This window comes from Nansenia antarctica (assembly GCF_963989245.1).
Source record: "Nansenia antarctica genome assembly, chromosome: 1".
Lineage (NCBI taxonomy): Eukaryota > Metazoa > Chordata > Actinopteri > Argentiniformes > Microstomatidae > Nansenia > Nansenia antarctica.
The window spans coordinates 114671617-114699380 of NC_137674.1; the positions used below are offsets into that span (position 1 = coordinate 114671617).

Consider the following 27764-nt stretch of genomic DNA (forward strand, 5'->3'; position numbering starts at 1 on the left):
AGTGGCTTAAGTCAAAGTGGGCAGAGCTTGTGTCAAAGTGGGCGGAGCTTGTGTCAAAGTGGGCGGAGCTTGTGTCAAAGTGGGCGGAGCTTGTCTCAAAGTGGGCGGAGCTTAAGTCAAAGTGGGCGGAGCTTGTGTCAAAGTGGGCGGAGCTTGTGTCAAAGTGGGCGGAGCTTGTGTCAAAGTGGGCGGAGCTTGTGTCAAAGTGGGCGGAGCTTGTGTCAAAGTGGGAGTGGCTTAGACAGTTAAGGGGCGTGGCCAGACAGTTTAATTCATTAATTAATGAATTAAAATTATCTTTCATTTGCCAACAAACGACCTACCTAGACTGTACGCAGTTGCACAGACAGTTTTGCTTTAGGATGAAAAACAGAAATCGGTGCCAGAAAGTCCCAGTCACCCAAAAATCGGCACGATGAAGCGTCACAGGGGTCCAGTCGCGTGCCCCGAGTTTCGAGGCGCTAGCTCAAACGGTCGCTCCGTGGCGCCCCCTTTAATTACGGATTTCGCACTTACTTCAAAGCTCCCCGTTTGGGCCACGAATGGCCGATCAAGCCGAAACGTTGGGTAAACACTTGTCTCACCAAGATGTTCGACATATGTGAAAACCATATGTTAAGTACATTCCCTAGAGGCCCTGCACTACTTTCAATGGGTTCTGAAGGTCTGAGAGTAAAGCCCTTTATACCCATGGTAACTAACCCTGGTTGTAACCTTGGGTTAAAATCTGGAGTGTGTGGGACCTGATGAAGGAGGGAGTTAGCGATTAGCCATGTTAGCTTCACAGAGCTAACTTCACTACTTTTAACATATTTTTTCTTGAATTCTGTAAAAACACAATTTTTATTATGTGAAAAAAACCAACAACATTGTGGTTTAACAGGACAACGGTTTGGGCCGTAGCCTTTGTCAAGTCTTAAAACGTATCAAAACTTTATCAGGAAATATCAAATATACATCTGAATGATAACAGCTCAGTGCGTTGGTTCTAACCCTAACCCATCTGGTAACCCAGAGTTTATGGTGTTGGGCTCAGAGATGTGGTTCTGTCCAGCTGGCAGGGGTGAGTAAGGTGATAACAGGCAGGTGATGTCAGTGGTGACTTGCTGCAATGACAACACACCACCACCAGATGGCAGTGTTTGCTTGCACATAAGTGTCCTGTCCACACTGCATAGACAACAAAAGCATGCAGGCTTATCATAAACTGTACTCTATCTATCAAGTGAGAACATAGCCAGGGGGGAACACAGGCACTACTGCCTGAAACCATTCGTTGGAAATATGTCAAATATTCCAAATACCGAAAAAGTGGAATTCTTGAAAACCAAAGGAATGTGTGAGGAGAGTGGACACATGAGTGGAAGTTGCCAGAAGCTTTAAACATGCAATGTGTGTAATAAAACATTAAACAAGCAATGTGTGTAATAAAACATTAAACATGCAATGTGTGTAATAAAACATTAAACAAGCAATGTGTGTAATAAAACATTAAACATGCAATGTGTGTAATGAAACATTAAACATGCAATGTGTTTAATAAAACATTAAACATGCAATGTGTGTAATAAAACATTAAACATGCAATGTGTGTAATAAATCTCATCGAACTATCCTACACATACACAGACTATGGAAAACCCAACACAAGCAACCAGCTCGGACACAGTTGTCACCATGGTAACCGGTAGCAGTTTCTAGTGTATTCTGGGATGTTTCCCTCCCAGCCTCATATCGTTCATTTAGGAACGCCATAAACATCTGTGCTCCCTGTCTGACGTTATATATATCTAACATGACATGTTCTAACGTTATATATATCTAACATGACATGTTCTAAGGCTGATCTGTCTAATGTTATATATATCTAACCTGACATGTTCTAAGGCTGATCTGTCTAATGTTATATATATCTAACCTGACATGTTCTAAGGCTGATCTGTCTAATGTTATATATATCTAACCTGACATGTTCTAAGGCTGATCTGTCTAACGTTATATATATCTAACATGACATGTTCTAAGGCTGATCTGTCTAACGTTATATATATCTAACCTGACATGTTCTAAGGCTGATCTGTCTAATGTTATATATATATCTAACATGACATGTTCTAAGGCTGATCTGTCTAACGTTATATATATCTAACATGACATGTTCTAAGGCTGATCTGTGCATGATAGTGCTGCATTCTGACATATTTCATGTCGCCTCTCCCCCCGTTAATGGTATATGAGCTATAGTCAGTCCCAATGGTCCAGAAGTCAAGTTGAACAGATGTATATATATATAAGTCAAGTTGAACAGATGTATATATATATATATAAGTCAAGTTGAACAGATGTATATATATAAGTCAAGTTGAACAGATGTATATAAATAAGTCAAGTTGAACAGATGTATATATATATATATAAGTCAAGTTGAACAGATGTATATATATATATAAGTCAAGTTGAACAGATGTTTATATATATAAGTCAAGTTGAACAGATGTATATATATAGAAGTCAAGTTGAACAGATGTATATATATAAGTCAAGTTGAACAGATGTATATATAAGTCAAGTTGAACAGATGTATATATATAGAAGTCAAGTTGAACAGATGTTTATATATTTAAGTCAAGTTGAACAGATGTATATATATATAGAAGTCAAGTTGAACAGATGTATATATATAGAAGTCAAGTTGAACAGATGTATATATATAGAAGTCAAGTTGAACAGATGTTTATATATTTAAGTCAAGTTGAACAGATGTATATATATAAGTCAAGTTGAACAGATGTATATAAATAAGTCAAGTTGAACAGATGTATATATATATATATATAAGTCAAGTTGAACAGATGTATATATAAGTCAAGTTGAACAGATGTTTATATATATATAGAAGTCAAGTTGAACAGATGTATATATATAGAAGTCAAGTTGAACAGATGTATATATAGAAGTCAAGTTGAACAGATGTATATATATATTTAAGTCAAGTTGAACAGATGTTTATATATTTAAGTCAAGTTGAACAGATGTATATATAAGTCAAGTTGAACAGATGTATATATATAGAAGTCAAGTTGAACAGATGTTGAACATGTTGAACATCGCCAGGCTTCACAAATCCCCTGCTGTCAGGCTACATAGCTAAGAGGTGGGTTTTGATTGGTCCGTCCGTGTTCATTCAGGGTTTTGATTGGATATTGAATCTACTGGAGACAGAACCTTATAACTCCAACTCGGTTTATGTTTTGTGAGATGGAACAGATGTATATAAATAAGTCAAGTTGAACAGATGTATATATATAAGTCAAGTTGAACAGATGTTTATATATATAAGTCAAGTTGAACAGATGTATATATATAAGTCAAGTTGAACAGATGTTTATATATATAAGTCAAGTTGAACAGATGTATATATATTTAAGTCAAGTTGAACAGATGTATATATATATATATATATATATATATATATATATATATATATATATATAAGTCAAGTTGAACAGATGTATATAGAAGTCAAGTTGAACAGATGTATATATAGAAGTCAAGTTGAACAGATGTTTATATATATAAGTCAAGTTGAACAGATGTTTATATATATAAGTCAAGTTGAACAGATGTTTATATATTTAAGTCAAGTTGAACAGATGTATATATATATATATATATATATATAGAAGTCAAGTTGAACAGATATATATATATATATATATATATATATATATATATATATATATATATATATATATATATATATATAAGTCAAGTTGAACAGATGTTTATATATAAGTCAAGTTGAACAGATGTTTATATATTTAAGTCAAGTTGAACAGATGTATATAGAAGTCAAGTTGAACAGATATATATAGAAGTCAAGTTGAACAGATATATATAGAAGTCAAGTTGAACAGATGTTGAACATGTTGAACATCGCCAGGCTTCACAAATCCCCTGCTGTCAGGCTACATAGCTAAGAGGTGGGTTTTGATTGGTCCGTCCGTGTTCATTCAGGGTTTTGATTGGATATTGAATCTACTGGAGACAGAACCTTATAACTCCAACTCGGTTTATGTTTTGTGAGATGGAACCTTTGTATTTTATTAATTACTAACATTATTATTATTATTATTTTAAATAACACCACACAGGCATTAATAAACACCTAATGGATCAGATTGTGTAAAAAAAAAAAAAAAAAAAGACCAAAAATGGAGATAGAACCTTATAATTCTAACGTAGCGACATCACAGGAAGTCACATGTCAATACATCACAGGAAGTCACATGTCAATACATCACAGGAAGTCAGTGGTGTTTGTCCTTTCATGGTGTTTAATGAGAAGTTGTCAGAGGAACATTAGAAGCTCTTGGAAACTCTTAACACTTTTCATCTGAATTCATCAGGACAGCTGATCTGTTCACACAGGGAAGAGCAGGAAGCCACTGAAGATGTTGCGATTATTACTATTATCATCATAGAGGCTGTAGCCTGGCCACAGACGCATGTCGACCAAGTCTCCCTCCTCCAGCTGGAGAGTCAGACCACTGGATACATACTGAGACCCTGCATTAGTGTTCTGATATACATACGTCATGCTCTGGTCATTCTTATACAACAACACACGAACCCATGATGAGGCTTTGGTTTCAAAGGCGGTGAATCTGAAGTAGTAGACTCCTCTCACTGGGGCTGTGAACTTTCCTGTATCAGAGGAAAGCAGAGAGAGATCAACACTGTCTGTGTCTCCTAGACACCAGAGCAACATGACTGTTAGTAATGGTGAACACAGTCCCTGTAGCTGACCCCCCCACTGGTCTTATAGAGACAGGGCTTAAAGTTCTCCGGCACGGAGCAATAAAATAAAATAAAATCACATTCTTTACATCGTAATTTAAAGAGTCATCTTCAGCAAAGAGACAGTTCCGCCTACCAATGGTATCACATTGCTCAAGCCAACCAACGACTTCTAGCCAATCGGAGGCAGAGCAGTGGGGCGGGCCTTAAGAAGTTTGAATGAGTGTAATGTGAGCTTGGAGAGACGTTCGCTTTTAGCAGCCCGCTATCTCGCTAACTTTAGTAAGAGTCTATTAAAATGGAAGCCAAGTTTCCTAAACCTTGCTCATACAACAACCTTGCCGGGAGCGACGGCTACAGGTAGCCTACCACTTCATCTTCAATGGCCGACCGTGTTTGCGAGCAAAAGATCCGAGTGTGCGCGTTTATGGCTGAACATGATCTGTCTTTCACAATGGCTCAGCCACTCGTCGATTTGTGCAAGAAGCTATCAGAAGACAGAAATGCACTGACAAAGCTGTCCGTTTCCAATCAGCACGCCAGCTATTTAAACACACATGGCCTTTGTCCCGGAATTGAAAAAACGGCTGTGTGAAAAGCTTTTAAAAAGCAACGTTTTCAATGAATATCGACGAAGCTACTAATCTTAACATGGACAAAATCCTCAATGTCCTTGTTCGATTTTTTAATGATGATCTGGCCACAGTAACAACACAACACCTAGTCAGCAGGAAAGTAAACATCGCCAACTCGTCAGCCCTCATGCATGACTGGTCACTAGTCATCAGTATTCTACTTGATGTAGATCTATTGATCTATTGATCTATTGTTATAGTGATAGTGGCTTAATAAGTGATGCAATCAGTTTGGCCTTAAGTGATTTAATCAGTTTGTTCTTTTAAAGACATCAAAATATATTATTTTATTTTGTATTGAGTATAAAACAGTATTAATGCATTTTAACATTGAGACATATTTTGTATTGACTATAAAATAGTATTAATGCATTTAAACATTGAGACAAGAAGCTGTCTTCTGTACCCGCTCTCCCAATATCTCACACATATAACGTATAGGGTGTTCACACATATAACGTATAGGGTGTTCACACATAGTGTTTAGCTCATCACATAGAGAATTGTATGAGAAAAACAATGGTTCTAACCCCATGGTTCTATCATGTATGGTTCTACCCCCATGGTTCTATCATGTGTGGTTCTAACCCCATGGTTCTATCATGTATTGTTCTAACCCCATGGTTCTATCATGTATGGTTCAACAGTTATCAAGGTTTACCTCTTTACATACACATGCCAGTTACTGGAATTAATCTTAACAGACCTAACAAGTGGTCACTGCTATGCAGAAATGGAACGCAAAATTTGAAAATTCAACTTTATCTTTTAAACTATTCATTTTTATTACACAAACCTATATATCATTCTTTTCAGAATTGTAAGACCAATTTTAATAGCAAATAGGAAAATTGATCACGCAATTCATAGTGAGCCTGCTGACGTTACAAGTTAGCCAGACCATTCACACACACAGCGTCTAGCGGGCGAGAGTAGACGGGGCTCCGCTAGGAGTTACAACCGGTGCTTGAGGAGGAGACATTTTATAATCAAAATCCGCAGAATACAAGCCAAACATGTATCTATATGTATTTTTAGATAGAAAACAAGTTGAATTTAATAGAAAACCTAGCCCACAGACGATCAGATTTCAATAAAGATGCGTATCCTTCAAGTGTCTCCTTAAAATCGCCACAGGAAAAAAACCTCTGATGTGAGGAGAAGTGGGGGTAGACTGATATGAAGTCAAGATGCCTTACATACAGGTGACATGTCCATTAAATGGATTACTATTGGTACAATGGCATGAAAGAGAGCTTGTAAATAGTGTAAAACCACCGAAGATCAGGATTAGAACCCTGGCAAAACCCTGTTTACACACGTCCTCTGACCAGGGGCTGGACACCCGATAATGTGGGACTTTATTGTCTCCATCTGCCATAATTGTTGTCGTAATGTTGTCGTACTGTTTCCAACAGGGTAACCTTTGTATATCATTTTAGGATTCACTAGTTTTTAATTCATTCATTCATTCATTCATTCCCTCATCCATATGTGTGTATTGGTGTGTGTCAGCAGTACCTGTGGTTGGGCTGTAGGCCTGGCCGATGTTGGTGATGATGTTTTTGTAGACCACAGTGGTATCACCAGAGGCAGGTCCCATAGGAGCACCTAACCCAGCAGAGAACGCCACCTTCGGTCTCTCTGTGAACACATGGGAATAACACATGCATATCTCCTTTAAAGCAGCGTACCATCTTACAGGGCCAAACTGTTCATTGTGATGATATTGTTTAAAAAGATATACTACTTTACATTAACCACATTGCCAAGGGAAACATCACATGATTTTAATAAAGTCAGTGTTTGAACCACGTTGTAAAATCCTCTAAAACCATACATGTAGGTTATCATCTGGTTAATATGGCTAATATCTGTATCTTACTTGTATTCTCTGTCTTCAGCTCCTCCACCTGACCCTGGTTGGCCTCCACTCTGGTCCCCAGGACTGACAGCTGTGCTGCTTGGGCTGGAGTTACAAACAGCAGTACTGACTGTACCGTAGCTTTTCACTGAAGGTTCATGTTAAAACAATCTTTTACAAACATATTCCTCTCTACGTTATACATGCCTGCATTCTCTGTCTTCATCTCCTTCATGTCGTCTCTCAGTTCAGTCACCTGACCCTCGCTGGCTGTCACTCTGGCCCCCATGGCTGACAGCGCTGCTACTTGGTCTGGAATGAAAGGAAACATACAGTACCAGTCAAAAGTTTGGGCACTTTCCCATTCAGTTGCTGTTATTACAATAATATTCATGATTCATGAATCACACACACAGGCACACACACACACACACACACACACCTACATTGCACACACACTGCAATACTGTAAGAACATACCTGCATTCTGTCTCTGCAGTTCCGTCACTCTGGCCCCCATGGCTGACAGCTCTGCTGCTTGAGCTGAATTAAAGGAAACATAATTGCAATCATACACTAAGCATGGGAGTGACGCACTCATGTATACACACACAAACACAGACACACACACACACACACACAGACACACACAGACACGCACACGCACACAGACAGACACGCACACACACAGACACGCACACGCACACAGACAGAGGGGTGTGTGATGTGTTGTTGTTGTGACATGTGCAGACGTGTGTGTAAGCACTACTAAGTGGCGGAGTGCTAAACATATCACACACACATATCACACACACACACACATATCACACACACACACATATCACACACACACACATATCACACACACACACACACACACACACACATATCACACACACACACACACACACATATCACACACACACACACACACACACATATCACACACACATATCACACACACACACACACACATATCACACACACACACACACACACAGACACATCACACACACAGACACACAGACATACACAAACACACAAACACACACACACAGACACACACAAACACACACACACAGACACACACAAACACACACACACAGACACACACACAGACACACACACATCACACACATCACACACACACACACATCACACACGCACGCATTACCTGCATTCTCTTTCTTCAGTTGGTCCATCTGACCCTCGCTGGCTGTCACTCTGGTCTCCATATGCTTCAACTCCACTCTCTGTTCGACTACGATGTCTCTCAGTTTCCTTAACTCAGACCAGAGGTCAGGACCGTGACCCAGTTGAGGGTCTTTCTCTGTGACCCCCCCACCCTCTCCCTGAGCCTCTGACCCAGACAGACAGAACAGCACCAGCACCACCAACAGAGCTACAGCACGCCTCATTCTGGAACCACGTCTCTTCAGAATGTCACGGAAATCTAAGTTCACTAACTGGTCCTTGGTGAGACCAACACGGCAGAGAAGTACTGACTCTGTCTTAGAAACGTCCTTTTATTGACAAACTATTGATTCAAACATCTATCAATCATCAACCTTCTGTGATATGGTCGTGTTATTCAGTAGAAACGTCCTTTTATCGACATGTTTTGACAGTGAGTCAATTGTGGACTTTTTGGATACTGGTATCAGACATTGCAAACATGTGGGATCAGTGACCAAGAGGTCACCAAGTCAAAGGTCAATCTAGGAAAGCAAACGTCTGTCAGGATCAGACCAATGAGACTCAGAGGAGTTGTTGGTACAACACTTAGATGAGGAGGAATGGTCTGCTCTTCTGATGGGACATGTTTCTCTCTGAGAGAGAGAGCGAGAGAGAGAGAGGGAGGGCAGGGAGAGAGAGAGACTGAGAGAGAGAGAGAGGGGGAGGGCAGGGAGAGAGAGAGAGAGAGAGAGGGGGGAGGGCAGGGAGAGAGAGAGAGGGAGGGGGAGGGCAGGGAGAAAGAGAGAGAGAGGGAGGGCAGGGAGAGAGAGAGAGAGGGAGGGAGGGCAGGGAGAGAGAGAGAGAGGGAGGGGGAGGGCAGGGAGAAAGAGAGAGAGAGAGAGAGAGAGAGGGAGGGCAGGGAGAGAGAGAGAAACATGTTTCTCTCTGAGAGAGAGAGAGGGAGGGCAGGGAGAGAGAGAGAGAGAGAGAGGGAGGGCAGGGAGAGAGAGAGAGAGAGAGGGGGAGGGCAGGGAGAGAGAGAGAGAGGGAGGGGGAGGGCAGGGAGAAAGAGAGAGAGAGAGAGGGAGGGCAGGGAGAGAGAGAGAGAGGGAGGGGGAGGGCAGGGAGAAAGAGAGAGAGAGAGAGAGAGAGGGAGGGCAGGGAGAGAGAGAGAGAGAGGGAGGGCAGGGAGAGAGAGAGAGAGGGAGGGAGGGCAGGGAGAGAGAGAGAGGGAGGGGGAAGGCAGGGAGAAAGAGAGAGAGAGAGAGAGAGGGAGGGCAGGGAGAGAGAGAGAGAGAGAGGGAGGGAGGGGGAGGGCAGGGAGAAAGAGAGAGAGAGAGAGGGGGAGGGCAGGGAGAAAGAGAGAGAGAGAGAGGGGGAGGGCAGGGAGAAAGAGAGAGAGAGAGAGGGAGGGCAGGGAGAGAGAGAGAGAGAGAGAGAGAGGGAGGGCAGGGAGAGAGAGAGAGAGAGAGGGAGGGAGGGCAGAGAGAGAGAGAGAGAGAGGGGGGGGGCAGGGAGAGAGAGAGAGAGAGAGAGAGAGGGGGGGGGGGGCAGGGAGAAAGAGAGAGAGAGAGGGAGGGCAGGGAGAGAGAGAAAGAGAGAGGGAGGGAGGAGGGAGGGCAGGGAGAGAGAGAGAGGGAGGGGGAGGGCAGGGAGAAAGAGAGAGAGAGAGGGAGGGCAGGGAGAGAGAGAGAGGGAGAGAGGGAGGGCAGAGAGAGAGAGAGAGAGAGGGGGAGGGCAGGGAGAAAGAGAGAGAGAGAGGGAGGGCAGGGAGAGAGAGAGAGAGAGAGAGAGAGGGGAGGGCAGGGAGAAAGAGAGAGAGAGATGGAGGGCAGGGAGAGAGAGAGGGAGGGGGAGGGCAGGGAGAGAGAGAGAGAGGGAGGGCAGGGAGAGAGAGGGAGAGAGAGGGAGGGAGGGCAGGGAGAGAGAGAGAGAGGGAGGGAGGGCAGGGAGAGAGAGAGAGAGAGGGCAGGGAGAGAGAGAGAGGGAGGGGAGGGCAGGGAGAAAGAGAGAGAGAGAGAGAGAGAGGGGGAGGGCAGGGAGAAAGAGAGAGAGAGGGAGGGCAGGGAGAGAGAGAGAGAGAGAGAGAGAGAGAGGGAGGAAGGGCAGGGAGAGAGAGAGAGGGAGGGCAGGGAGAGAGAGAGAGAGAGAGAGAGAGACATGTTTCTTGTGTGAACTTGACACAGTGGTGTTTTATGACGGGGAGACGCTGGTTATTCACCTGCTACTCAGCAGCACAGCCAAGCTGGGTCCAGGGATTGATCTGCCTGCTGCGCGTGTGTGTGTGTGTGCGTGTGTGCGTGTGTGTGTGTGTGTGTGTGTGTGTGTGTGTGCGTGTGTGTGTGTGTGTGTGTGTGTGTGTCACCAGTCAAGCCAGCAGAGAAGGCCAGCTTTGTTCTGTCTGGCCACACAGGGGAGTCAACTCAGGTCAGAATCAAATCAAACTTCAGAAGTTCAGTGACATCTCAGTTCACTAACTGGTCCTTGGTGAGACCAACACGGCAGAGAAGTACTGACTCTGTCTTAGGTCCTTTTATTGACAAACTATTGTCAATTATTGAAAAATCGATCAATCATCAACCACCGAAACAACCGAGAGCTGAAGCTGCAGCGGCCAAGGACAAGGCCAAGCGTGATTGGCTGCCCTTTGACCCCCCTTGAGGCCCTGTTTAAAAGTAGGGCTCTGGGGAGGGCCAGGGAGATCATGGCTGACCTCTGACCCCGCACACCCAGGACACGGTCTCTTCGCCCCGCTCCCCTCAGGCAGGAGGGTGCGGTCTCTAAAGACTGTGAAGGCCCGACACAGACCTTTTTCCCCACAGCCATCCGGCTCCTAAATGCTGCTGCTGTAACCTGAAAACACCTGTAACCTGAAAACACCTGTAACCTGAAAACACCTGTAGGAGGTGTGTGACGCAGTCAGGTCGTCACGGACCAGAATGTCAAAGGAAAGTTTCCCACATCTTCAACCAGGAAGAATCCAGGCTGTTTAGAGAGCAAAGGGAAGCCCTCCCCAGTGTGTGTGTGTGTGTGTGTGTGTGTGTGAGCCCTCCCCAGTCCCCAGTATTAGCTTTGTGTTTCTAAAGTGCTCAGTGAGTGTATATATATATAGAATAGACTTTATTGTCGTTGTACAGTTGCCTATACAATGACATTGTAGTGGTTCTTCTGAAGGTGCAAAAAACAGAAAACATATTCACATATTCACAAACATATACACATATAACATATCACAAATATTACACACTAGACAATTAAAAAGCGAAAATGCTATAAAACAAGCTAAAAGACATGAGGTCAGTGGCGTTATAATACTATAATAATACTGTAAAAATATATAAATGTATAAATAGGCTCTTTTTTTTTTATTGCACATTTCTTTTAGGGTTAGGATTAGGTTGAAGGATACGCATCTTTATTGAAATCTGATCGTCTGTGGGCTAGGTTTTCTATTAAATTCAACTTGTTTTCTATCTAAAAATACATATAGATACATGTTTGGCTTGTATTCTGCGGATTTTGATTATAAAATGTCTCCTCCTCAAGCACCGGTTGTAACTCCTAGCGGAGCCCCGTCTACTCTCGCCCGCTAGACGCTGTGTGTGTGAATGGTCTGGCTAACTTGTAACGTCAGCAGGCTCACTATGAATTGCGTGATCAATTTTCCTATTTGCTATTAAAATTGGTCTTACAATTCTGAAAAGAATGATATATAGGTTTGTGTAATAAAAATGAATAGTTTAAAAGATAAAGTTGAATTTTCAAATTTTGCGTTCCATTTCTGCATAGCAGTGACCACTTGTTAGGTCTGTTGAGATTAATTCCAGTAACTGGCATGTGTATGTAAAGAGGTAAACCTTGATAACTGTTGAACCATACATGATAGAACCATGGGGTTAGAACAATACATGATAGAACCATGGGGGTAGAACCATACATGATAGAACCATGGGGTTAGAACCATAGATGATAGAACCATACATGATAGAACCATGGGGTTAGAACCATTGTTTTTCTCATACAATTCTCTATGTGATGAGCTAAACACTATGTGTGAACACCCTATACGTTATATGTGTGAACACCCTATACGTTATATGTGTGAGATATTGGGAGAGCGGGTACAGAAGACAGCTTCTTGTCTCAATGTTTAAATGCATTAATACTATTTTATAGTCAATACAAAATATGTCTCAATGTTAAAATGCATTAATACTGTTTTATACTCAATACAAAATAAAATAATATATTTTGATGTCTTTAAAAGAACAAACTGATTAAATCACTTAAGGCCAAACTGATTGCATCACTTATTAAGCCACTATCACTATAACAATAGATCAATAGATCAATAGATCTACATCAAGTAGAATACTGATGACTAGTGACCAGTCATGCATGAGGGCTGACGAGTTGGCGATGTTTACTTTCCTGCTGACTAGGTGTTGTGTTGTTACTTTGGCCAGATCATCATCAAAAAATCGAACAAGGACATTGAGGATTTTGTCCATGTTAAGATTAGTAGCTTCGTCGATATTCATTGAAAACGTTGCTTTTTTAAAGCTTTTCACACAGCCGTTTTTTCAATTCCGGGACAAAGGCCATGTGTGTTTAAATAGCTGGCGTGCTGATTGGAAACGGACAGCTTTGTCAGTGCATTTTTGTCTTCTGATAGCTTCTTGCACAAATCGACCAGTGGCTGAGCCATTGTGAAAGACAGATCATGTTCAGCCATAAACGCGCACACTCGGATCTTTTGCTCGCAAACACGGTCGGTCATTGAAGATGAAGTGGTACCTGTAGCCGTCGCTCCCGGCAAGGTTGTTGTATGAGCAAGGTTTAAGAAACTGGGCTTCCATTTTAATAGACTCTTACTAAAGTTAGCGAGATAGCGGGCTGCTAAAAGCGAACGTCTCTCCAAGCTCACATTACACTCATTCAAACTTCTTAAGGCCCGCCCCACTGCTCTGCCTCCGATTGGCTAGAAGTCGTTGGTTGGCTTGAGCAATGTGATACCATTGGTAGGCGGAACTGTCTCTTTGCTGAAGATGACTCTTTAAATTACGATGTAAAGAATGTGATTTTATTTTATTTTATTGCTCCGTGCCGGAGAACTTTAAGCCCTGTCTCTATAAGACCAGTGGGGGGGTCAGCTACAGGGACTGTGTTCACCATTACTAACAGTCATGTTGCTCTGGTGTCTAGGAGACGCAGACAGTGTTGATCTCTCTCTGCTTTCCTCTGATACAGGAAAGTTCACAGCCCCAGTGAGAGGAGTCTACTACTTCAGATTCACCGCCTTTGAAACCAAAGCCTCATCATGGGTTCGTGTGTTGTTGTATAAGAATGACCAGAGCATGACGTATGTATATCAGAACACTAATGCAGGGTCTCAGTATGCATCCGGTGGTCTGACTCTCCAGCTGGAGGAGGGAGACTTGGTCGACATGCGTCTGTGGCCAGGCTACAGCCTCTATGATAATAGTAATAATCGCAACAGCTTCAGTGGCTTCCTGCTCTTCCCTGTGTGAACAGATCAGCTGTCCTGATGAATTCAGATGAAAAGTGTTAAGAGTTTCCAAGAGCTTCTAATGTTCCTCTGACAACTTCTCATTAAACACCATGAAAGGACAAACACCACTGACTTCCTGTGATGTATTGACATGTGACTTCCTGTGATGTATTGACATGTGACTTCCTGTGATGTCGCTACGTTAGAATTATAAGGTTCTATCTCCATTTTTGGTCTTTTTTTTTTTTTTTTTTTACACAATCTGATCCATTAGGTGTTTATTAATGCCTGTGTGGTGTTATTTAAAAAAATAATAATAATAATGTTAGTAATTAATAAAATACAAAGGTTCCATCTCACAAAACATAAACCGAGTTGGAGTTATAAGGTTCTGTCTCCAGTAGATTCAATATCCAATCAAAACCCTGAATGAACACGGACGGACCAATCAAAACCCACCTCTTAGCTATGTAGCCTGACAGCAGGGGATTTGTGAAGCCTGGCGATGTTCAACATGTTCAACATCTGTTCAACTTGACTTCTATATATATCTGTTCAACTTGACTTAAATATATAAACATCTGTTCAACTTGACTTATATATATATATATATCTGTTCAACTTGACTTAAATATATAAACATCTGTTCAACTTGACTTATATATACATCTGTTCAACTTGACTTAAATATATAAACATCTGTTCAACTTGACTTATATATATAAACATCTGTTCAACTTGACTTAAATATATAAACATCTGTTCAACTTGACTTCTATATATACATCTGTTCAACTTGACTTATATATATATATACATCTGTTCAACTTGACTTAAATATATATACATCTGTTCAACTTGACTTATATATATAAACATCTGTTCAACTTGACTTATATATATACATCTGTTCAACTTGACTTATATATATAAACATCTGTTCAACTTGACTTATTTATATACATCTGTTCCATCTCACAAAACATAAACCGAGTTGGAGTTATAAGGTTCTGTCTCCAGTAGATTCAATATCCAATCAAAACCCTGAATGAACACGGACGGACCAATCAAAACCCACCTCTTAGCTATGTAGCCTGACAGCAAGGGATTTGTGAAGCCTGGCGATGTTCAACATGTTCAACATCTGTTCAACTTGACTTCTATATCTGTTCAACTTGACTTAAATATATAAACATCTGTTCAACTTGACTTATATATACATCTGTTCAACTTGACTTAAATATATAAACATCTGTTCAACTTGACTTATATATATAAACATCTGTTCAACTTGACTTCTATATATATACATCTGTTCAACTTGACATATATATATACATCTGTTCAACTTGACTTAAATATATAAACATCTGTTCAACTTGACTTATATATATAAACATCTGTTCAACTTGACTTCTATATATATACATCTGTTCAACTTGACTTCTATATATATATACATCTGTTCAACTTGACTTCTATGTATATACATCTGTTCAACTTGACTTAAATATATAAACATCTGTTCAACTTGACTTCTATATATATACATCTGTTCAACTTGACTTATATATACATCTGTTCAACTTGACTTATATATATACATCTGTTCAACTTGACTTCTATATATATACATCTGTTCAACTTGACTTATATATATATAAACATCTGTTCAACTTGACTTATATATATACATCTGTTCAACTTGACTTATATATATATATATATACATCTGTTCAACTTGACTTATTTATATACATCTGTTCAACTTGACTTATATATATACATCTGTTCAACTTGACTTATATATATATACATCTGTTCAACTTGACTTATATATATATACATCTGTTCAACTTGACTTATATATATACATCTGTTCAACTTGACTTATATATATATATATATACATCTGTTCAACTTGACTTCTGGACCATTGGGACTGACTATAGCTCATATACCATTAACGGGGGGAGAGGCGACATGAAATATGTCAGAATGCAGCACTATCATGCACAGATCAGCCTTAGAACATGTCATGTTAGATATATATAACGTTAGACAGATCAGCCTTAGAACATGTCATGTTAGATATATATATAACGTTAGACAGATCAGCCTTAGAACATGTCATGTTAGATATATATATAACATTAGACAGATCAGCCTTAGAACATGTCAGGTTAGATATATATATATATATAACATTAGACAGATCAGCCTTAGAACATGTCATGTTAGATATATATAACATTAGACAGATCAGCCTTAGAACATGTCATGTTAGATATATATAACATTAGACAGATCAGCCTTAGAACATGTCATGTTAGATATATATATATATATATATAACATTAGACAGATCAGCCTTAGAACATGTCAGGTTAGATATATATAACATTAGACAGATCAGCCTTAGAACATGTCATGTTAGATATATATAACGTTAGAACATGTCATGTTAGATATATAACATTAGACAGATCAGCCTTAGAACATGTCATGTTAGATATATATAACATTAGACAGATCAGCCTTAGAACATGTCAGGTTAGATATATAACATTAGACAGATCAGCCTTAGAACATGTCAGGTTAGATATATATAACATTAGACAGATCAGCCTTAGAACATGTCATGTTAGATATATATAACGTCAGAAAGGGAGCACAGATGTTTATGGCGTTCCTAAATGAACGATATGAGGCTGGGAGGGAAACATCCCAGAATACACTAGAAACTGCTACCGGTTACCATGGTGACAACTGTGTCCGAGCTGGTTGCTTGTGTTGGGTTTTCCATAGTCTGCTGTGTGTGTAGGATAGTTGGATGAGTTTCATTACACACATTGCATGTTTAATGTTTTATTAAACACATTGCATGTTTAATGTTTTATTAAACACATTGCATGTTTAATGTTTTATTACACACATTGCATGTTTAATGTTTTATTACACACATTGCATGTTTAATGTTTTATTAAACACATTGCATGTTTAATGTTTTATTACACACATTGCATGTTTAATGTTTTATTACACACATTGCATGTTTAAAGCTTCTGGCAACTTCCACTCATGTGTGTCCACTCTCCTCACACATTCCTTTGGTTTTCAAGAATTCCACTTTTTCGGTATTTGGAATATTTGACATATTTCCAACGAATGGTTTCAGGCAGTAGTGCCTGTGTTCCCTCCTGGTGTGTTCTCATGTTCTCACTCGATAGAGTACAGTGTATGATAAGCCTGCATGCTTTTGTTGTCTATGCAGTGTGGACAGGACACTTATGTGCAAGTATACACTGCCATCTGGTGGTGGTGTGTTGTCATTGCAGCAAGTCACCACTGACATCACCTGCCTGTTATCACCTTACTCACCCCTGCCAGCTGGACAGAACCACATCTCTGAGCCCAACACCATAAACTCTGGGTTACCAGATGGGTTAGGGTTAGAACCAACGCACTGAGCTGTTATCATTCAGATGTATATTTGATATTTCCTGATAAAGTTTTGATACGTTTTAAGACTTGACAAAGGCTACGGCCCAAACCGTTGTCCTGTTAAACCACAATGTTGTTGGTTTTTTTCACATAATAAAAATTGTGTTTTTACAGAATTCAAGAAAAAATATGTTAAAAGTAGTGAAGTTAGCTCTGTGAAGCTAACATGGCTAATCGCTAACTCCCTCCTTCATCAGGTCCCACACACTCCAGATTTTAACCCAAGGTTACAACCAGGGTTAGTTACCATGGGTATAAAGGGCTTTACTCTCAGACCTTCAGAACCCATTGAAAGTAGTGCAGGGCCTCTAGGGAATGTACTTAACATATGGTTTTCACATATGTCGAACATCTTGGTGAGACAAGTGTTTACCCAACGTTTCGGCTTGATCGGCCATTCGTGGCCCAAACGGGGAGCTTTGACGTGAGTAATTAAAGGGGGCGCCACGGAGCGACCGTTTGAGCTAGCGCCTCGAAACTCGGGGCACGCGACTGGACCCCTGTGACGCTTCATCGTGCCGATTTTTGGGTGACTGGGACTTTCTGGCACCGATTTCTGTTTTTCATCCTAAAGCAAAACTGTCTGTGCAACTGCGTACAGTCTAGGTAGGTCGTTTGTTGGCAAATGAAAGATAATTTTAATTCATTAATTAATGAATTAAACTGTCTGGCCACGCCCCTTAACTGTCTAAGCCACTCCCACTTTGACACAAGCTCCGCCCACTTTGACACAAGCTCCGCCCACTTTGACACAAGCTCCGCCCACTTTGACACAAGCTCCGCCCACTTTGACACAAGCTCCGCCCACTTTGACTTAAGCTCCGCCCACTTTGACACAAGCTCCGCCCACTTTGACACAAGCTCCGCCCACTTTGACACAAGCTCTGCCCACTTTGACTTAAGCCACTCCCACTTTGACACAAGCTCAGCCCACTTTGACTTAAGCCACTCCCACTTTGACACAAGCTCCGCCCACTTTGACACAAGCTCCGCCCACTTTGACACAAGCTCCGCCCACTTTAACTTAAGCCACTCCCACTTTGACACAAGCTCCGCCCACTTTGACTTAAGCCACTCCCACTTTAACTTAAGCTCCGCCCACTTTGACACAAGCTCCGTCCACTCCCACTTTGACACTAGCTCCGCCCACTTTGACTTAAGCCACTCCCACTTTGACTTAAGCCACTCCCACTTTGACACAAGCTCCGCCCACTTTGACTTAAGCCACTCCCAATTTGACACAAGCTCCGCCCACTTTGACACAAGCTCCGCCCACTTTGACTTAAGCTCCGCCCACTTTGACACAAGCTCCGCCCACTTTGACTTAAGCCACTCCCACTTTGACTTAAGTCACTCCCACTTTGACACAAGCTCCGCCCACTTTGACTTAAGCCACTCCCACTTTGACTTAAGCCACTTCCACTTTGACTTAAGCCACTCCCACTTTGACACAAGCTCCGCCCACTTTGACTTAAGCCACTCCCACTTTGACACAAGCTCCGCCCACTTAGACACAAGCTCCGACCACTTTGACACAGGCTCCGCCCACTTTGACTTAAGCCGCTCCCACTTTGACTTAAGCCACTCCCACTTTGACACAAGCTCCGCCCACTTTGACACAAGCTCCGCCCACTTTGACACAAGCTCCGCCCACTTTGACACAAGCTCCGCCCACTTTGACTTAAGCCACTCCCACTTTGACTTAAGCCACTCCCACTTTGACACAAGCTCCACCCACTTTGACACAAGCTCCGCCCCTTAACTGTCTAAGGCACTCCCACTTTGATACAAGCTCCGCCCACTTTGACACAAGCTCCGCCCCTTAACTGTCTAAGCCACTCCCACTTTGACACAAGCTCCGCCCACTTTGACACAAGAGGTGGGAAACTTGGGTGGAAGTGTCCGTGACTGTCTGTACCCTCCTGGGCTTATAAGAGATGATGTACACACACACACACACACACACACACAGACACACACACACACACACAGGTTAAAGGACTTTAACTCAGCAACCGTAAACTCCGCCCACTTTTTTTTTTTTTTTTTTTCTTCTTCTTCTTCTTCAAGTCCCAGAGACCAACTATGCACCAAGCTAAGCTAAGCTAAGCTGCTAAGCTCTTAGCTGGGAAGAGTAACACACTACGGGACGTATAACAGTCGCTATGAATGGGGTAGAAACACAAGGTGAACATCAGGGGCGGCGCTAGGGGGTGGCTACTGGGGCTCAAGCCCCGGATGTTTTCTAGAAAGCCCCGAATGATTTACTTTAAAAAAAAAAAAAAAAAAAAAACTCTCGTGAGTAACGTGCAGTACCGGAGTCCAACAGAGAGGCAGCAGCTGCGCGACATTAGCCTGCGTACTGCGTAGCCTACCCTGCCCTGAAGAAGAAGTGATCTCAATCAGTGCCTGACTTGCAAAATTGTAAGGATAGATATCCGAAAGTTGTTTTCAACAAAACAAGCGCCTTGTTGCAGCAGCATTATCAGCAGCTGACAACAATGACATCACCAGCAGTGATGACATAGATGATGTTTCAGGTTTGTGAATCTTATTAGAAAGGTGACTGACTCACTGACACTACTTTTCCGGTTTGCTAATGCTAGCTGGCTATCATAACATAACGTTATGTTATAATGAAAATGAAACATAGCAAGGTACTGTTACGGTACATGGTAAGAAATCAAACAAAGGATAATACTTGTACAAATAAAGTGAATAACAGGCTGATAGTCTTTGATATCTGCACTCTGGTTGACTGAGTAACAAGTGAAAAAGAATGATGTAACGTTAATGTTACAGCTAGTAAACATGGAGTTTTCGGCAAAAAAAAAAAGCAATTTTTTCCGGCGCGCTCCGCGCGCACATTATATCCTTCCTCTGGGCTAAGCCCCGGATCTCCTACAATCCTAAATCCGCCTCTGGTGAACATATTTATGATTTAGTTCATTAGGTCTACACGGTCATTTTAAGGCTAACCCCAGCCCTCTACGACCTCTAAGTCCTGAGGTGGAGCAGCTGGGCAAGCTGTGCAAGGTTAACAACCTGCTGCTGAACCAGTCAAAGACCCAGGAAATCATCGTGGACTTCAGGAGGAAAAAATCTGAGGTCCAGCCCCTGCTCGTCGATGGAGGGAGCGTGGAGAGAGTCTCAACCCTCCGATTCCTGGGGGTGCACATACAGGATGACCTGTCCTGGAAGAACAACACAGCAGCCATCATCAAGAAGGCACAACAGCGGCTCTTCTTCCTGAGAGTCCTCAGGAAGGAACACAACAAGCAGGAGATACTGGTGGCCTTCTACCGCTGTGCAGTGGAGAGCATCCTCACCTACTGCATCTGCATCTGCATCTGGTTCTCCAGCTGCACAGCTGCAGAGAGGAATGCGCTACAGAGAGTCGTGAGAACAGCCCAGAAGATCACCGGCGCCCCCCTCCCCTCTCTGGAAGAGCTGTACAACACACGCTACCTCAGGCAGGCCTCCAAGATCTCCAGAGATCCATCCCACCCTGGGTACGAACACTTTGCTCGGCTGCCCTCGGACAGGCGGTTCAGGACCATGTTCGCAAGGACAAACAGACTGAAGCTCAGCTTCTACCCCAGGGCCATTCAGGCCCTGAACACAGCAAAGACCTAGGTTCTAGGCCCCGGACAATCTAGACAATTTGATGGCAGCTACTAGATTGAAATCAAGTGCAACACTGAAACACAACTGTGAACATTTCAAACCTGCAAACTGCGACACTTTAAATGAATGTGCAATAACACTATGTGCAATATGAAAACCCTCGGGTACATAAGGTTCAGAGATAGGAAATGTTAGAATAGGTATAGCATAGAATAGAGTACAGTACAGTATTTTATTTGTGTGCATAATGCATTAACTATAGTATAACTATGTGCATAATGCATTAACTATAGTATAACTATGTGTGCATAATGCATTAACTATAGTATAACTATGTGTGCATAATGCATTAACTATAGTATAACTATGTGTGCATAATGCATTAACTATAGTATAACTATGTGTGCATAATGCATTAACTATAGTATAACCATGTGTGCATAATGCATTAACTATAGTATAACTATGTGTGCATAATGCATTAACTATAGTATAACTATGTGTGCATAATGCATTAACTATAGTATAACTATGTGCATAATGCATTAACTATAGTATAACTATGTGTGCATAATGCATTAACTATAGTATAACTGTGTGCATAATGCATTAACTATAGTATAACTATGTGTGCATAATGCATTAACTATAGTATAACTATGTGCATAATGCATTAACTATAGTATAACTATGTGTGCATAATGCATTAACTATAGTATAACTGTGTGCATAATGCATTAACTATAGTATAACTATGTGTGCATAATGCATTAACTATAGTATAACTATGTGTGCATAATGCATTAGCTATAGTATAACTATGTGCATAATGCATTAACTATAGTATAACTATGTGCATAATGCATTAACTATAGTATAACTATGTGTGCATAATGCATTAGCTATAGTATAACTATGTGCATAATGCATTAACTATAGTATAACTTTGTGTGCATAATGCATTAGCTATAGTATAACTATGTGCATAATGCATTAACTATAGTATAACTATGTGCATAATGCATTAACTATAGTATAACTATGTGTGCATAATGCATTAACTATAGTATAACTATGTGTGCATAATGCATTAGCTATAGTATAACTATGTGCATAATGCATTAACTATAGTATAACTATGCGTGCATAATGCATTAACTATAGTATAACTATGTGCATAATGCATTAACTATAGTATAACTATGTGTGCATAATGCATTAACTATAGTATAACTATGTGTGCATAATGCATTAACTATAGTATAACTATGTGTGCATAATGCATTAACTATAGTATAACTATGTGTGCATAATGCATTAACTATAGTATAACTATGTGTGCATAATGCATTAATTATAGTATAACTATGTGAGCATAATGCATTAACTATAGTATAACTATGTGTGCATAATGCATTAATTATAGTATAACTATGTGTGCATAATGCATTAACTATAGTATAACTATGTGTGCATAATGCATTAACTATAGTATAACTATGTGTGCATAATGCATTAACTATAGTATAACTATGTGAGCATAATGCATTAACTATAGTATAACTATGTGTGCATAATGCATTAACTATAGTATAAATGTGTGCATAATGCATTAACTATAGTATAACTGTGTGCATAATGCATTAACTATAGTATAACTATGTGTGCATAATGCATTAACTATAGTATAACTATGTGCATAATGCATTAACTATAGTATAACTATGTGTGCATAATGCATTAATTATAGTATAACTATGTGTGCATAATGCATTAACTATAGTATAACTATGTGTGCATAATGCATTAATTATAGTATAACTATGTGTGCATAATGCATTAACTATAGTATAACTATGTGCATAATGCATTAACTATAGTATAACTATGTGTGCATAATGCATTAACTATAGTATAACTATGTGAGCATAATGCATTAACTATAGTATAACTGTGTGTGCATAATGCATTAACTATAGTATAACTGTGTGCATAATGCATTAACTATAGTATAACTATGTGAGTATAATGCATTAACTATAGTATAACTATGTGTGCATAATGCATTAATTATAGTATAACTATGTGTGCATAATGCATTAACTATAGTATAACTATGTGTGCATAATGCATTAATTATAGTATAACTATGTGTGCATAATGCATTAACTATAGTATAACTATGTGTGCATAATGCATTAACTATAGTATAACTATGTGTGCATAATGCATTAACTATAGTATAACTGTGTGTGCATAATGCATTAACTATAGTATAACTATGTGTGCATAATGCATTAACTATAGTATAACTATGTGTGCATAATGCATTAACTATAGTATAACTATGTGTGCATAATGCATTAACTATAGTATAACTATGTGTGCATAATGCATTAATTATAGTATAACTATGTGAGCATAATGCATTAACTATAGTATAACTATGTGTGCATAATGCATTAACTATAGTATAACTATGTGTGCATAATGCATTAACTATAGTATAACTATGTGCATAATGCATTAACTATAGTATAACTATGTGCATAATGCATTAACTATAGTATAACTATGTGTGCATAATGCATTAACTATAGTATAACTTTGTGTGCATAATGCATTAACTATAGTATAACTATGTGTGCATAATGCATTAACTATAGTATAACTGTGTGCATAATGCATTAACTATAGTATAACTGTGTGCATAATGCATTAACTATAGTATAACTATGTGCATAATGCATTAACTATAGTATAACTGTGTGTGCATAATGCATTAACTATAGTACAACTATGTGCATAATGCATTAACTATAGTATAACTATGTGTGCACAGTGGTGTGCCGTCAGGGCCAGCAAGGCCTTCTCTGCTGGCCTAAACATCATCAGAATATACATTTTATTTTAATATATTTTTTCCACAAATATGTATTAATGATTCCCCATAGTCTATTCTCTTCATTTCATAGCTTTCCTCTTGGTTGCGCTGCTTCCAGTCTCCGATTGAGATTTGGAGGGCTGGCCTTTATGTTAGAGCTTTTATCCAATCAAAATGTGTTGCCAGGGGGCTCCAAAATCTGCCCGCCTGCACAATAAACGGTGCCGCGGATACGACCTGTAACTTAACGTTGATCGAGAAAACCTGTGGCGTTCCTAGTGGCAACCTATGTAGATTTCGAGTTGGTGAGCAATAGCAACAACGGCGCCTGCTGTAAGGCTCAATGATGTCAGCACCCAGCACGTCTTTTGATTGGATACGCACTATTGATACGCACTATTGATATTCACTATTGAGATGCGTAACTATGCCGGTAGATGTGGGATTTTTGAACACCTTTGGGGACACGCAAGTGGATTTACAGCTCAACGAACAAGTGTCACCCTTTCGTTGACTGATCGATAATACTGATCGATTGTGTCCTGTTTTTGGGTAAACAATAACTTTCATTTAGGGGACACGATGAAAGCCAGATTTACATTACCACCTGTCCACAAACAAAGTGTTTACTGGGACGTCAGGCAAAATACAAAACGACCTGATTTTTGCTATTGCTGAAGTGATGGGAGAAGAGATCAAAATGGAGATGAAAAAGGCACCCTTTGTCGCTATTATGGTGGACGAGACGACAGACGTGGGTAATGTAGCGATCTTAAACATGTTAGTTTAACACTCTTCATTGTAAATGCGGATTTATTGATTAAAAATGCTTCGGAAATATTCATATAACTCTGTTGTACTTGTCTGACTATGTTAAGGTGATGCAACGCCCGGTTATACTGTGTTTCTGTCTAGTTTCTAGAGCCATGGCGTCATAACGATGGTATTAAGAGGTAGAATAATTCAGGTAGGAATGTGTCGGACATCACTGAAGGCCTAGGTGTGAAATGCACCGCCCGCCACTGTGTGTGCATAATGCATTAACTATAGTATAACTATGTGCATAATGCATTAACTATAGTATAACTATGTGTGCATAATACATTAACTATAGTATAACTATGTGTGCATAATGCATTAACTATAGTATAACTATGTGTGCATAATGCATTAACTATAGTATAACTATGTGAGCATAATGCATTAACTATAGTATAACTATGTGAGCATAATGCATTAACTATAGTATAACTATGTGCATAATGCATTAACTATAGTATAACTGTGTGTGCATAATGCATTAACTATAGTACAACTATGTGCATAATGCATTAACTATAGTATAACTATGTGTGCACAGTGGTGTGCCGTCAGGGCCAGCAAGGCCTTCTCTGCTGGCCTAAACATCATCAGAATATACATTTTATTTTAATATATTTTTTCCACAAATATGTATTAATGATTCCCCATAGTCTATTCTCTTCATTTCATAGCTTTCCTCTTGGTTGCGCTGCTTCCAGTCTCCGATTGAGATTTGGAGGGCTGGCCTTTATGTTAGAGCTTTTATCCAATCAAAATGTGTTGCCAGGGGGCTCCAAAATCTGCCCGCCTGCACAATAAACGGTGCCGCGGATACGACCTGTAACTTAACGTTGATCGAGAAAACCTGTGGCGTTCCTAGTGGCAACCTATGTAGATTTCGAGTTGGTGAGCAATAGCAACAACGGCGCCTGCTGTAAGGCTCAATGATGTCAGCACCCAGCACGTCTTTTGATTGGATACGCACTATTGATACGCACTATTGATATTCACTATTGAGATGCGTAACTATGCCGGTAGATGTGGGATTTTTGAACACCTTTGGGGACACGCAAGTGGATTTACAGCTCAACGAACAAGTGTCACCCTTTCGTTGACTGATCGATAATACTGATCGATTGTGTCCTGTTTTTGGGTAAACAATAACTTTCATTTAGGGGACACGATGAAAGCCAGATTTACATTACCACCTGTCCACAAACAAAGTGTTTACTGGGACGTCAGGCAAAATACAAAACGACCTGATTTTTGCTATTGCTGAAGTGATGGGAGAAGAGATCAAAATGGAGATGAAAAAGGCACCCTTTGTCGCTATTATGGTGGACGAGACGACAGACGTGGGTAATGTAGCGATCTTAAATATGTTAGTTTAACACTCTTCATTGTAAATGCGGATTTATTGATTAAAAATGCTTCGGAAATATTCATATAACTCTGTTGTACTTGTCTGACTATGTTAAGGTGATGCAACGCCCGGTTATACTGTGTTTCTGTCTAGTTTCTAGAGCCATGGCGTCATAACGATGGTATTAAGAGGTAGAATAATTCAGGTAGGAATGTGTCGGACATCACTGAAGGCCTAGGTGTGAAATGCACCGCCCGCCACTGTGTGTGCATAATGCATTAACTATAGTATAACTATGTGCATAATGCATTAACTATAGTATAACTATGTGTGCATAATACATTAACTATAGTATAACTATGTGTGCATAATGCATTAACTATAGTATAACTATGTGTGCATAATGCATTAACTATAGTATAACTATGTGAGCATAATGCATTAACTATAGTATAACTATGTGAGCATAATGCATTAACTATAGTATAACTATGTGCATAATGCATTAACTATAGTATAACTGTGTGTGCATAATGCATTAACTATAGTACAACTATGTGCATAATGCATTAACTATAGTATAACTATGTGTGCACAGTGGTGTGCCGTCAGGGCCAGCAAGGCCTTCTCTGCTGGCCTAAACATCATCAGAATATACATTTTATTTTAATATATTTTTTCCACAAATATGTATTAATGATTCCCCATAGTCTATTCTCTTCATTTCATAGCTTTCCTCTTGGTTGCGCTGCTTCCAGTCTCCGATTGAGATTTGGAGGGCTGGCCTTTATGTTAGAGCTTTTATCCAATCAAAATGTGTTGCCAGGGGGCTCCAAAATCTGCCCGCCTGCACAATAAACGGTGCCGCGGATACGACCTGTAACTTAACGTTGATCGAGAAAACCTGTGGCGTTCCTAGTGGCAACCTATGTAGATTTCGAGTTGGTGAGCAATAGCAACAACGGCGCCTGCTGTAAGGCTCAATGATGTCAGCACCCAGCACGTCTTTTGATTGGATACGCACTATTGATACGCACTATTGATATTCACTATTGAGATGCGTAACTATGCCGGTAGATGTGGGATTTTTGAACACCTTTGGGGACACGCAAGTGGATTTACAGCTCAACGAACAAGTGTCACCCTTTCGTTGACTGATCGATAATACTGATCGATTGTGTCCTGTTTTTGGGTAAACAATAACTTTCATTTAGGGGACACGATGAAAGCCAGATTTACATTACCACCTGTCCACAAACAAAGTGTTTACTGGGACGTCAGGCAAAATACAAAACGACCTGATTTTTGCTATTGCTGAAGTGATGGGAGAAGAGATCAAAATGGAGATGAAAAAGGCACCCTTTGTCGCTATTATGGTGGACGAGACGACAGACGTGGGTAATGTAGCGATCTTAAACATGTTAGTTTAACACTCTTCATTGTAAATGCGGATTTATTGATTAAAAATGCTTCGGAAATATTCATATAACTCTGTTGTACTTGTCTGACTATGTTAAGGTGATGCAACGCCCGGTTATACTGTGTTTCTGTCTAGTTTCTAGAGCCATGGCGTCATAACGATGGTATTAAGAGGTAGA

At 40.2% G+C, this 27764-nt stretch overlaps 1 protein-coding gene across 1 annotated transcript; it reads right to left on the bottom strand.

The window, feature by feature from the left end:
* Positions 1-4267: 4267 nt before the first annotated feature.
* LOC308169817 (uncharacterized protein) lies at positions 4268-8801 on the bottom strand. The gene is made up of 6 exons (XM_080544560.1): positions 8474-8801; positions 7780-7842; positions 7507-7611; positions 7321-7404; positions 6957-7079; positions 4268-4707 (listed from the first exon to the last, which is right to left on the bottom strand). Exons 1-6 carry the CDS (start codon positions 8715-8717, stop codon positions 4424-4426), a joined length of 903 nt encoding a protein of 300 aa, XP_080400686.1. The 5' UTR covers positions 8718-8801; the 3' UTR covers positions 4268-4423.
* Between the last annotated feature and the right edge of the window lie 18963 nt (positions 8802-27764).